This window comes from Folsomia candida, unplaced genomic scaffold (genome assembly GCF_002217175.1).
Source record: "Folsomia candida strain VU population unplaced genomic scaffold, ASM221717v1 Fcan01_Sc019, whole genome shotgun sequence".
Lineage (NCBI taxonomy): Eukaryota > Metazoa > Arthropoda > Collembola > Entomobryomorpha > Isotomidae > Folsomia > Folsomia candida.
The window spans coordinates 1785636-1797802 of record NW_019091211.1 but is presented as its reverse complement, the minus strand read 5'-3'; the positions used below and the strand labels follow the sequence as shown (position 1 = coordinate 1797802).

The 12167-nt window shown below is 35.5% G+C and overlaps 2 protein-coding genes across 3 annotated transcripts; one reads left to right on the top strand and one right to left on the bottom strand.

Annotated features, from left to right (window-relative positions):
* The first annotated feature begins 5156 nt into the window (after positions 1 to 5156).
* LOC118438291 lies at positions 5157 to 7145 on the top strand. Its single transcript, XM_035858241.1, has 2 exons — positions 5157 to 6310; positions 6410 to 7145. Exons 1-2 carry the CDS (start codon positions 5157 to 5159, stop codon positions 7143 to 7145), a joined length of 1890 nt encoding a protein of 629 aa, XP_035714134.1.
* A 644-nt stretch (positions 7146 to 7789) lies between these two features.
* On the bottom strand, positions 7790 to 12167 carry LOC110857881 (thyroid hormone receptor beta). Of its 2 annotated transcripts, XM_035858293.1 has the most exons (7): positions 12108 to 12167; positions 11865 to 12015; positions 11286 to 11803; positions 11043 to 11217; positions 9730 to 9996; positions 8391 to 8864; positions 7790 to 8046 (listed from the first exon to the last, which is right to left on the bottom strand). In XM_035858293.1, the coding sequence occupies exons 2-7, from the start codon at positions 12003 to 12005 to the stop codon at positions 8029 to 8031; spliced, it is 1593 nt and encodes a 530-aa protein (XP_035714186.1). In that variant the 5' UTR covers positions 12006 to 12015; positions 12108 to 12167; the 3' UTR covers positions 7790 to 8028. The 2 variants fall into 2 exon arrangements, with proteins under 2 accessions (XP_035714186.1, XP_035714187.1); XM_035858294.1 differs by having other exon boundaries at positions 11286 to 11794; positions 11865 to 12146.

Below are 12167 nucleotides of genomic sequence, written 5' to 3'. Positions count from 1 at the left end.
ACAAATTTGGGTGACGTGTACTTTCCGTAAACATTAATTTTGTTAAGAGTTCCCTTATTTTTGACTCTAAAAACCATGTTTCAGTGGGGGCGTAAGATGTTTACGAAAACATTAAATGTTAGGTTTTACATATAAGATCACAATTCAAATTTCAAGGGAATTTTAATTCTCACATAAATTTTGCAGACCTTATGTTAAAACGATAAATTTAGTATTTGCGCGAAAATTTAGCGCCCATACCTTAATTCGCAATCTCCCTAATACATATATGACCTAATTATTTACATTTATCAAATATCACAGTCGGCCTCGTTGCCAGCATTATATTCAACACGGCAACGCTCCGAACTTACAAGGTTCTCCCATTCTTCTTTTACATCTACATTCCATCCGTTGCCGTCATGACAATCACCATGATCGGACTAATGGTACCTTTCGCTCAGACGGTTAACGAAACTTCGGGTAAGATGATGACAGAGTGGAAGACGAGATTGAACTTTAAGGAACTGTGGCCAAAAAGGGCTCTATTAAAAAGAATGATTCGATCCATCAAGCCTGTCAGCTTGTACGCAGGTCTCTTTGGATTTCGATTCTTTTATATCCAACGTTCAACGAAAGTGAATTTCTATGCGACCATTATGAGTTACACGACGAATGCAATGGTTGGCACGCCACAGAGTATTTTGCATGAAATGGAGAAGAATCGATTAAGCATATATGTAAAACCTTAGGAAACTAAAAATTTACGAAAAATTTGCGGTGATCTCATACATAAATTATTTATTACTGGTAGGTTTAAAATAAATTACTCTGAAAATTTTCGGCTATATTAGGATGTATGTATCCCGAGAGTGAAACTTTATGACCAAAGTTATTGTTATATTAGTATTACCGGTTGAAAATCTGTTAAAATTGATTTGGTTTCCTTTGATCTCGTCCACACGATAACCGGGTGACGTCGATCAAAATCGTTTATTTCATTGGATACCTCTGTCAAAATACTTCGACTTGACTGCAAATATGATTCTGCTCTAATTTAAGAAAATCATGACATGTGACTAGCGCCGTGATATTGTTGTGACCTCATAGCCCACTTTCTAATCAGGTCGGAACCTTGACCTAAATAAGTTAGGTTTCAAGGTGAAGTCTGTATTTCATTTTGTTTAAGAGCTATCGGACCAACGGAAGGACGGACATAACGTATAAAAGAGCTCCGCCCTCTAGTATATAAATCCCTGTTCGCTATTTCAATAAAAATACAGGAGTTAAAGTCCAAATCGTATGCGATAGTTAAATATGTGACAAAACTCTTAGGCACTGCAGTGGGCGTTACACTTTTTTCTGGATGCGTATTAATGGACCTTGAGGTTATCTTATCTTAAATCATTCAGTAATAAAATAATTTTAAAAAAGCTTGCTTAGGTGAGGGGCTGCTAAAAGTGAAAAACAAGGCCTCTGGCATATCTTTTAAATATCTCGTACCTTTATCATTGTAACAGGAGTTGGTGGCTTTGCATCACCGCGAGGCCAAACATTTTTACCGTTTACCATACCACGACGTTTATTACTTACATTTTCTGCTAAGAAATTCAATTATTGCTAATTAAAATTGTATCTATATGTATAAACGCTTAAACAAACTTATTGCTTCGAAAGGGTTATAAAATTGAGTGGAGTTTGTAAAATTATTATTCAGAGGACCAATATGATCAATAATGTTTATTTAGCTCATAATTAAATTCGATAGTTAACCAGTAATTCAGGTAGCTAAAAAAATTTGATGGATGTGCACAATTTTAAATAGGTGTTATGCAAAAAATTAAGATGCCGACGCACGAATAACAACGCGAGGGTATTTCCTAATTTTATTTACATATTAAAACAACTAGTTTTCAGTACGAACTAAAACGTGATAAATGCTAATTTTGACGTGAACCCAGATTAGGTTCTTGTGAATTTTTTAGAATATATTCTTTATTGCTAGAGGCTTGGCGTAAAATGTTTGGCCTCGCGGTGATGCAAAGCCACCAACTCCTGTTACAATGATAAAGGTACGAGATATTTAAAAGATATGCCAGAGGCCTTGTTTTTCACTTTTAGCAGCCCCTCACCTAAGCAAGCTTTTTTAAAATTATTTTATTTCATGAATTTTAGGTGATGCACATTTTCAGACAATTAATTGCACCTCAAAATTGTTAAACTTTTTGAAATGAAGACCGAATGTCTTGAATCTTTTTCATTACAAAATTAGTTGAAAATATGTACAGGGGGTCGCAAAATTAATTTAAAAACGGATTAAGGATCAATAATCCAAATTTTTTAATTAATTTAGCAGATAATAATTTTTCAGATATTAGGTTTTACGAGGATTAGTTATTTCATGAGAACAATCTGGATTAGGGAGGAAGATTATTTAATCTGGATTAGATTATAAATTACAAAATGAACTTATAAACATTTAAATCCAAAATATATGCATATAGGATTTTCAAATTTAAAATTTGTAAATTTGACACAGTACTTAAATATAAAATTATTGAAATTTGAATTTGCAAAAGAATTTGTAATTAATATAGATTAATAATCGTGCCAACACTGATCAGGAGGAAAGTTTTTGTGCGATTGGCCAAAAATGGAAATTACAATTGACCAATTAATTTGGCAAATTAAAATTGCCTAACACAACTACTTGTATTTGGAAAATTGTTATATTGATAGCTAGTAGCAACCAACTAGGAATATTGTAATTCTTGGTTAGCAACATGAATGGTTTCAGATACTTCCATCAAAACTTTTTCAGTTTTGGACCGATCTTAGTCGGATTTGTTTTAAATGACGCACAACCGATTTCTGCATGATAAAATCAGGTTTTATGCATATAGTCCTGTGGCACAAGTATCTCAAATTTTGATTTTAAGGTTTCAAATCCAAATTTGAGAGCGAAGAATAAAACTTTTCTATCGGGCATATTGAAAAACCACATCTCCTAATTCTCCTCTGCACGATTGCTCTTTACACCATTTGCGTAGGATTAACCGTTTAGGCTCTAGCCTCGCTGACAGTTTCAAAGGGTGTATACGAAAGCATACTTAGGCTTCGCCGTAACCATGGTGACGCTTTTTTGCGGGCACCCATTGTTACTTTTGCCTCACCTAAGAAAAATGTCTTTATTCGCCTTATCTTAATTTGCTTCGAGCTTAAGAAAAGCCTATCCGACATCTTAATGAACAGCGCTTTGTCTAGATGAAGTATTCCAGAAAGAAATAAGTATGTATCACATAAATACTTGATTTCAAAACTGCTTATTAATTTGACAGCAATTGTAAAATCTGTAAACGCAAATATATAGTAATAAGTACATATGTACATTCCTCAAGTTTGCTTGGGAAGCTCTCGCAGTTCAATCCCTGATGGGGATGTGCATGAACCTTTGTCTAAGGATGTTGATGGAAGAAATGTGGGTGTGACTCGAGAAACTATGGATTCTTTGTAATATTATTACTTGGTCAATTTGGAATTAATGTATTACAAGAAGTTGAATTTAGAGTAGCTCAACCAACCGTCGTTACATGTAAAAGAGCATTTGGAGACTGGCTGGGAGAAGAGAGAGGAAATTGTAGATGTAAGATAAATAAGAGACAAAAATCACAAAATGTTCACTATGAAATCGTTCAATCCCGTTTTTGGGACAAGTGGTACTTAAATTCATATGTATCAAATCGATTTTTACAAACAAATACTCACCGGACACTCTCTCTTCCATTTGGCTTGGAAGACAAAATTGAAATTTGAAAATACTCCCACGTGTGGAACAATTTACTTGTTACTATGAATCGCGCTATTTCTTCACTTCAGCATATAACAGTTTTGCTGGGTCATTACATAAACATTCACCTATGTACACATTGGAGTCTTACGTGCTTATGAATTCAAACCTTGGTTACAAACCTTCATTTACACTACTATCTTCATCATACCAATTTTTTCAGGAAATTGGGATTTGGTGCACACCAGGCTCATGCATAAATCACGGTTTTGCCGTAGGTGACTTAAATACGTACATACAATACATATGTACATTTATTTGCATACTGGAAGTTCAAATCGTGTAGATGACCATATGTAAATTGTATACATATATACACACAATATCAAGTCAAATTACGACATGTGCTACATGTATAATGCCCTGGCTACACTACTGTCGTAATATTCTAGAGTTTACTGGTAATATGGGAAAATGCATAAGGCCAGCTACATGTGTAACTTGCAACCAGTTCAGAGTTTACTCTAGAGTTTTACTAGTAAAATTTCACTAGTAAAACTCTAGAGTTCAGAGTTTTACTACGAACTCCAGCTATACCAATGTGCTACTTCAGTGTTAAACATTGAAATTTTACGCGGGATTTCTTATTTACTGACAAGAGTCCACTTATTTTTCCAAACATTAATTCTTCGTCTTCATTTAATTTATAAGAAAATTTAAATCAATGGAGTCGCAAATAATTATCGAAGTCGTTGGTAAAAAGGCAAATCATTTTTCGCAAGAATAGAACCTCGCATTAATACGGATTTGGGGATCGCAAACTTGTATTTTAAACTAAATTATTATTTTTTAGATGGTAAATTTTTAAAAGTCTCACCTCTGAGAAATAACTCTGAGATTTGGTACCCTGAAAATTACAACGGTACAAAATGCAATGTAGCTGGAGTATTTATTTCAGCGTTAAACTCTAGAGTTAACTCTGAAAAAATTTACGACAGTAGTGTAGCCAGGGCATAAGTTGTCGATTGCGATATTAGCCTAAACAAATTTTCATTCATCAGGCACTCCAAGCTGACAACTACAAATCCAATGTCAACTTGTGAAATTTATATAACACACATCCTCTTGAAACTAGTTGATAAATACATCAATTTGTCTGCTTTGAAATAAATTAAATTCGCTCATTCTTCCTTCATAATTTTTCGACCGAACAGTACATGAACAGTACATGAACAGTCCAAGCATGGCATTTTCCTTGTCCCTAATCATCTTCAAAATTTTGGTCTTTTTACATGTTTCCTGTTCATACACACCTTTGGGAACATTACATTCGCCCAAAATCCACAACGTAATCGAAGCATCATCCAAGAGTACTGATTGTACAATAGTCATGATCTTTGAGAAAATGTCGTCCTCTAATTATCATCCTATTTCTTCCTATAGACCAGGAGTTCTAGTTCGCCTAGTTAATTCACAAAATCCTAGTAACGTGTATTCTTTAATTCGCTGGAAACTGCCTCGTAATCTCATCTTGCCCCCCTTAAAGTTTCGACCTAACTGTAAAAACGTGTATATTTACACTACATCCTACCAACTCCCTCACCATTTAACCAACATAATATCCGTCTACACCCCAGTCATACACTCCAGACCAAAATCAGCCGTTAATTTACGCAATGAACAGCTAGTCTTATCTCATTTTTACATCTTCTTGATATCGTCATACCCCCAACGTCATTACAAAAAAGGAAAAGATTTCGATGACGAAGTTATGAGAAATTTTGTCAACTTTTTTGCCATAATTTTCCTCCCAGAAAAAGATAACAAATTAAATCGAAAAAGTTATACCGTTTGCCTTTATTCGACTCAACTAATTTTTCCATTCTTCGTCCACTTTCGATGTCTTATTGACACAGGGCTGGACATATCATGGGGCAAGTTGAAACTAGCACGAAGATGGACTAACCCGACTAACATTAAGAATTTTAAATTCGACTTCCGACTCCTCCTCCTTGACACTATATTTCTCTATTATAACGACACCAAGGAGCCATTTGACTCAAAATTGGACGCCATCTCGCGAAGTACGTTGTTAGAGCCGGACACTCCACTTGAGTTTTCATCTGGTGTGAGAAACGGATGGGCGGTCGTCTTCGTGGATTCAAAACCTTTACAATTCATGTCTTGTTACACCCCGCCGGAATTAAGTTTTCGATTCTATTACAAACCTTTCCAACCAGCTGTATGGTTTGCGGTGATGGGCTGTGTCCTCTTCTTGAGCGGGTTTTCCCATTGTTATCTTTCTAAGCGGTATGTTACGTCCTTTAATAGTGGGCTCTACTTTGTCGCAACCCTTTTGAAAGATCCCGCCGCAATTCCAGTCGCTTTAAGGGGGGAGAAAGTCTTAAGCCTTGTAGTAATACCGTGGACTTTCACAGCTATCGTATTGACGTCTGCCTACCTGGGTTTGGTAATAACAAGGTTAAACTCACCGCCCAGAGGTGAACCCATCGCCACGTGGGAAGAGGCAGTATGCCTGGAAAAGTAAGTTTTACCGTGTGGAGTCTTGTTTGGCAGCAAAATCAAAGTCAAAACTTTTTTAAAAATGTTTAGTTAAATCATTTTTTACTATTCTTCTTCCAGGCTGGGAGCCCCTTCTTCAATAATGAACACATCGTTACCTTCTGTAGACCAAGGCTTTCTTCACCCTCGAAATATTTCCGCAGGGCATTGTTTTAGTCTCCTTTCTCCTGTCAATGGTCCATTTGATGATCAACAATTCGAAAACAATTCTATCGTGCTTTACAAATTTGTGTATTCTATAGTTGCATTGTGGTCTAAACTAGCTTTCTTACCATCCAGAATTCAAACCATATTTTCTGCCATTGTCCAAAACGAGACTACGTTTTTTCCACTAACTCCCGCCAATCGTAGTTTCACAAGGAGGGAGTTATTATCTAAAGTTCTGGAAGAGGTGCTACTTTGTGGGAAAACTTTGCTTGTCGCTACGCGGCAAGAGCTCGACGTTGTGGCGGAAAGATGGCACAAAACGAAATTCCATATTGGAGCTGAACCCTTAAAGACGACGACAACCGTTTGGGGATTCGAGACTTATGGGGAGGACATAATTGTCAAAGGGTTTAAACGGATTTTCGAGTCGGGAATTTACACTTGGCTGGAGAAGCAATCAATTGCAGGGGATTATTTGACGGTGGGAAGGGATTTGGCCGAGGGGGATTCCTTTAAACATACGATAAAGATTGGAGGGCGAATTAGAACGATATTTTTTATTTGGATGGGTGCAAGTACTTTAACAATTTTAGTATTTTTAGTAGAACTCATGTTTTTAAGATGTCAAAGATATGCATTTTTTAGATAATTGGGTGTCATGGAACCTCCGTTTTCATGAATAATAAATACTGATTTTAAACGTTGACATTTAAATATGCGTGTAGATTTTTGTGATTATGAAGCATCATGGATAATGCTTTGTGATTCGGGAATCAAGGAGGCCCATCACTTTAGTAAGGCGTTTGGCTACGCAGTACAAATTCCGAAGAAAGCACTATAATTTTTTAAAGGCTCTTTTAAATTCAATAGGTCTTTTGGCATATCAAATGTCTATGCACGTACAAATAATATAAATATGTGAATATGTATGTACTTGATTGTAATCTATGGATAAGAATAGAAAAAATTGTGTTGACACCAAGCATTGGTGCCAAAAATTTGGTAATCAAAGGAGTAGATTAATCAGGGTCGATTTCTGGCCACAACTTTTTATTAGTTTACTTCGAAGATAAGTCAATAATAAATAAACAATTTAAAGTTTGAGAAATACGCTCGACCACATTGCTATAGGCCAAAAACAAATATTTTGAATAGACTAGGTATATCTTGAAAACTGAATGTAATCCCCAGAAATGCGTAAGGAAAAAAATGAAGGCACTATATAAAAAGATCATAGTAAATGAACTCATGAAAATATAGTGGAATGAAAACTTTGACCCGGATACCAAAATATTCCTGAAAAACGTCCAAATTTGTAACTTTATTGCACCTTACCTATCGATATCGGTTCAACTCTTGGCTTGATTTGATACTTTGAATATGCGAACATAATTGATGTGTACAAAAATCAGCGTCATTAATTTAGAAAAGTGCATGCATTTCAAAAATTATACAAAAAGAGTTCAAATTTCATGAAATAATAATTGTTTTGCAATCAGTTCTTTAAAGCTATCTCATTTTTTCGGAATGGCCTACATGTGCATGCATATCTGTAATAAAGAAGAAATAATGGTAAGTCTACATACGGCATGTTACATATTTGTGGTTTAATGCAACTGACAATTGCATTGAATTAATATCGTGTTAATATATGCGAATATTATAATTGGAAGGAGAATTTTTAATAAGTTTTCGACACTGTACTCGTGTCATCATCAAAAAGGGATAAAAATAATATTTGGAAATCAAAAAATGATAAACTTCATTCAAGAAATTTATAATAATTTGTTCTTTATAATTTTTGTCACGGGTGTTTAATGAGCGGTAGCATTAAAGATGACCAAATTACTTATAATTGACCTATTAATTGACCCATTATAATTGACTATCTCACATCTGATGGTCCACCATTTTCAGCCCCCTCATTAACCAAACAGTCCCACGGACAGGCGAGCAACTCTGGTATTCGACGCATGAAGGCTTGCTTAATTCCAATTTGAGGACCTTGTGTAAAATAATTTGGTTTAATCCCCCACTCCCCAGTGGTGTTGACGAAGGTGCGAATCAGCAATTGGAATGCCTCCGAGTTTCGTACTGTTGCATCATTAATTTTCGGTGATGGGAATGGCGAATTTGAACTTTTTTTACAGGTTCCTTGACAATAATTCTTAAACTCTTTAAATTGATTTTGTTGTACGGAAATTTCCCCAGCGGGGGTTTTGTTAGTGATTGGGGGCGAAATACTGGACTTTTTTTGAAGTTCGAGAAGATGCTGGTGCATTTTATCGACTTGATGTTCACTCAGGTTAAGTGGTATGCCTTGATGGAGCTGAGAAATTTGGGTCAATTCCACCAGTTGGCAGAGAAGCTGTAAATATTTAAGATTAAACAATTTATTGAGTGCAAAAGTTTTAAAAATATATTGAGAGATATTCGTTGCTAGTTAGCATCGTAGAATATTGTTTCAAACGTTGTTAATTTGTTTGCTAGCAGTGGAGATGCTGAATTTACGAAATCGTTTTTAACAGTATTTAGGGTAGAGGTAACCACTTGCATGAAATAACGGCAAGAAAGTGATTTCTTGCAGCTATTTCCAACTACTTTGACCTGCTAAAAATGCGAAGCGCAAAGAATTACTTACGACGCGCCCCATGACCTACTATAGTTCATGGCAAGCAAGGCCCTATGGCTCAGAGGTACGAGGGTAGGATTGTCACCACGCAGTCACACGTTCGATTCCTCTGGCCGGGAAGCTATTGCTAATCCTACTCGGCTCGGTGTTAGTAAGGGGTAGGTGCTGTCTCGTGACAGGGTGAGCCCAGCCATACGGAATGGCAATGTCACTGTGTACAGCCCCTAGCAGAGTCCGTTCTCTGTGGGGATGAGACAACTTGCTACGAAATTATGGCAAGAAGTCGCCATCTGAGGCTGAAAAGCAGAGAAATCTGAGTCCTGGCGATGTAAAACTGTCACATTTTAACATTTTAACATTTTAACATGGGGCGTGTCGCTAGATGGCGCATATGTATTTCAGATTCTTGCACCTAACATTTCTTGCTTTGAAATGGGAAAATATAGCTAACCCGCAAAAAATGAAATACTGATTTTTACAATTTTTAGCTAATTAATAGGTTAATTTTGCACTTTTTTTGCCGAAGATTTATAACGCGATGGCAGAAAAAAAACTCATCATTGACGTCATTAATTGATTTCCAAGGATTAAATCAACTCACCTTTGGGAAAGTAAGCCTCCCTTTCTCCCCTTGCACAAATTTTAAGTATTTTTCAAGTAATGCCGAATAAACTTCCTGCGCTTCATTTATAGCTGGTCGGTCGTCAAACTCTGTGCAACTATCTGTTCCTCCACAGTCTGAGAATAACACGACGGGGATCATTAGCATAATGCTAGTTTCGTCGGGGGCAATATTTCGAATCCTTCTGTAGAGTTTTTCCTGCATTTCTAATAAGTCTTGGGGACACACATCTTGTAATTCGGTTATCTGGAAATAAAATATGGTCAGTGTTTCAAAATAAATTTAATAAATTAACTGAAAGTTCATAAGATTTTGATTGCACAGACCGACATTAACTAAATGTGTGTATGGGTTTGCATATTTATTTTGCAAAATTGTGAGTATTCACGTCACGAAAAAACGTAGCTTCGCAATGCATACATATATCTTCTTAAATTTGCGATGACTGGTGTCTTAAGTTTACAGGTCACTAACTTGCGCGGAATTAAATTGCCGTGAAAATTTCACCGCAACAACAACATGAAATTTGAATGAAATTGGCGAGAAATGAGTTTATTTCACGCAAATTCCAAAACTCAGTTTACAGGTCATTTACTAAATTGTCCTACATTATTGTTGGTCATGGTTACTTGTTGAAGTAACCATGACCATTTTAAAGGTCGTTTATTCGAATTTGAAAATTTATATTAATTTTTTTGAACGTTACCATACTTGCTCTTATGACAACGATATACAATATGACCAGTAACCAGAATTTTCACGTGAAATAATATGCAAGCATTTCACGGAAATTTCATCGAGTTTGAGTGAAAATTTCACTTCAGTGAAAATTACGCGTTGTTTTCACCGTTGACGTGAGAACTATTTTGTGAAATTTTCAGGCAAAGGCGATTTCACGTGAAAAACATGCCTGTAAACCAGCCTTTAAACGACCGTGAACGAACTCTAGTTTAAATTGAACTAAATATATAAACAGGAAATGGAATTGGAGCAGAAATCAAAGTTCGCTTAGCGACGAGTTTGGGAAAAATAGTTTACAGCGTATGTAAATAGATGCCATTTTTCTTCGCATACTTTGCAAAAATACAGGAATATGATTTGTTTTAACATCGCAACTCTTTTCGAACAACGAAAATTGCTAAAACAAATATATAAACATGTTGCGAAGAGACTTTCACGAAGCTTACGAAGTTGACGTGAACCTCCACATTATTTCGCAAACTATTTATTTCTTGCGAAATATGTACGAAGTTGAGATGAGTACGCCTACAATATGTATTTATATAACTTACGCGTATGTCTGGGTAATTTTCTCCATCTTTCGAAGTTATCATGCGTTTCTCGAAATCAAATATGATTGAACCTCTCAGAATGCCCATGTGCATTCCAGACCGTCTCAATAAATTCGTTTGGTCGTGTACAGAAAGTTTTCCAAATTCGGGAATCATTTTCGCAAAATATACGAATCTAAATAGAGGAAAAATTTGTATGTACAAAATTTTTTATCTTCCAAATTAGAAATTTTGATTCCATACCTTCGGATATAAGTAGAAATGAATCCGATTAGTAAAATTTTCGATTTTGTGGGACTCACGACTTCATCCTTTTCGCGAGAGGGAAACATGTATGGAATTTGTTTACACGCAGATTCATAAAATTTTGAAATATTTTCAATCATTGTAGCATCTTTATCATTCAGTTTTGCATCGTTTCTTGGAGTTTCAATAATTGGAAGAATCTCTGCTGGACCAATTTTCGATTTTTGCAATTTTAAATCTTGTATCTTTTTATAATCCGCTAAGACCCATTTAAAATTCATTCCAATTTTGCAACATTTCACAAATCTGCAAGCTTTGCATTTTTTTCTTGTTTTTTGGTCGATTAAACAGTCCCCCTTAAATTTACAATTCTTCCTGAAATCTTGCTCGGATTTGGCATCTTTCAAATTCTTGAGAACGAAATGGCGGAAGAAAGATTTACAACAGTTGCATGACATCCCACCAAAATTCTTCCATCTCGCTGCCTCCCCACAAACGTGGCAAGACTGAAAAGACTGATAATGTTGAAACCTTAATAATTGACTCTAAGAATAATTGAGATAAAAGTAATTTTACATTCTCTTCGCCTTCTGATACTCGCTTGTTCAGCTGTTTCGTTTTGTTGATATCGGAAAAACATTTTTCCTTCTTATTTTCTGTTACCAATTTATGACTCAATTTCCTCTTTCTGTTTCTCTCCATGGTTATTCCTTCCATCGTTGTACTTCTATTAAATATAAAATATGTAGCGTATTTATGCTATCCACTAGTAAATGTTTTGTACAAATATAGAAAAGTTGCCACAAATTTAATATTTACCACTAATAAATACGAATTTGTTTAATCAGCATATGCTTAAGTGAAATAAACCACTTGACA

What these genes read in the sequence shown, in the direction of transcription:
- LOC118438291 (XM_035858241.1), top strand. Translation starts at nt 5,157, where the DNA reads ATGATCTTTGAGAAAATGTCGTCCTCTAATTATCATCCTATTTCTTCC. An exon ending in GAGGCAGTATGCCTGGAAAA is followed by an intron (nt 6,311 to 6,409) that starts GTAAGTTTTACC and finishes TTCTTCTTCCAG; the next exon opens with GCTGGGAGCCCCTTCTTCAA.
- LOC110857881 (XM_035858293.1), bottom strand. Translation starts at nt 12,005, where the DNA reads ATGGAAGGAATAACCATGGAGAGAAACAGAAAGAGGAAATTGAGTCAT. An exon ending in TATCAGAAGGCGAAGAGAAT is followed by an intron (nt 11,804 to 11,864) that starts GTAAAATTACTT and finishes CAACATTATCAG; the next exon opens with TCTTTTCAGTCTTGCCACGT. An exon ending in AAAATTACCCAGACATACGC is followed by an intron (nt 9,997 to 11,042) that starts GTAAGTTATATA and finishes TTTTATTTCCAG; the next exon opens with ATAACCGAATTACAAGATGT.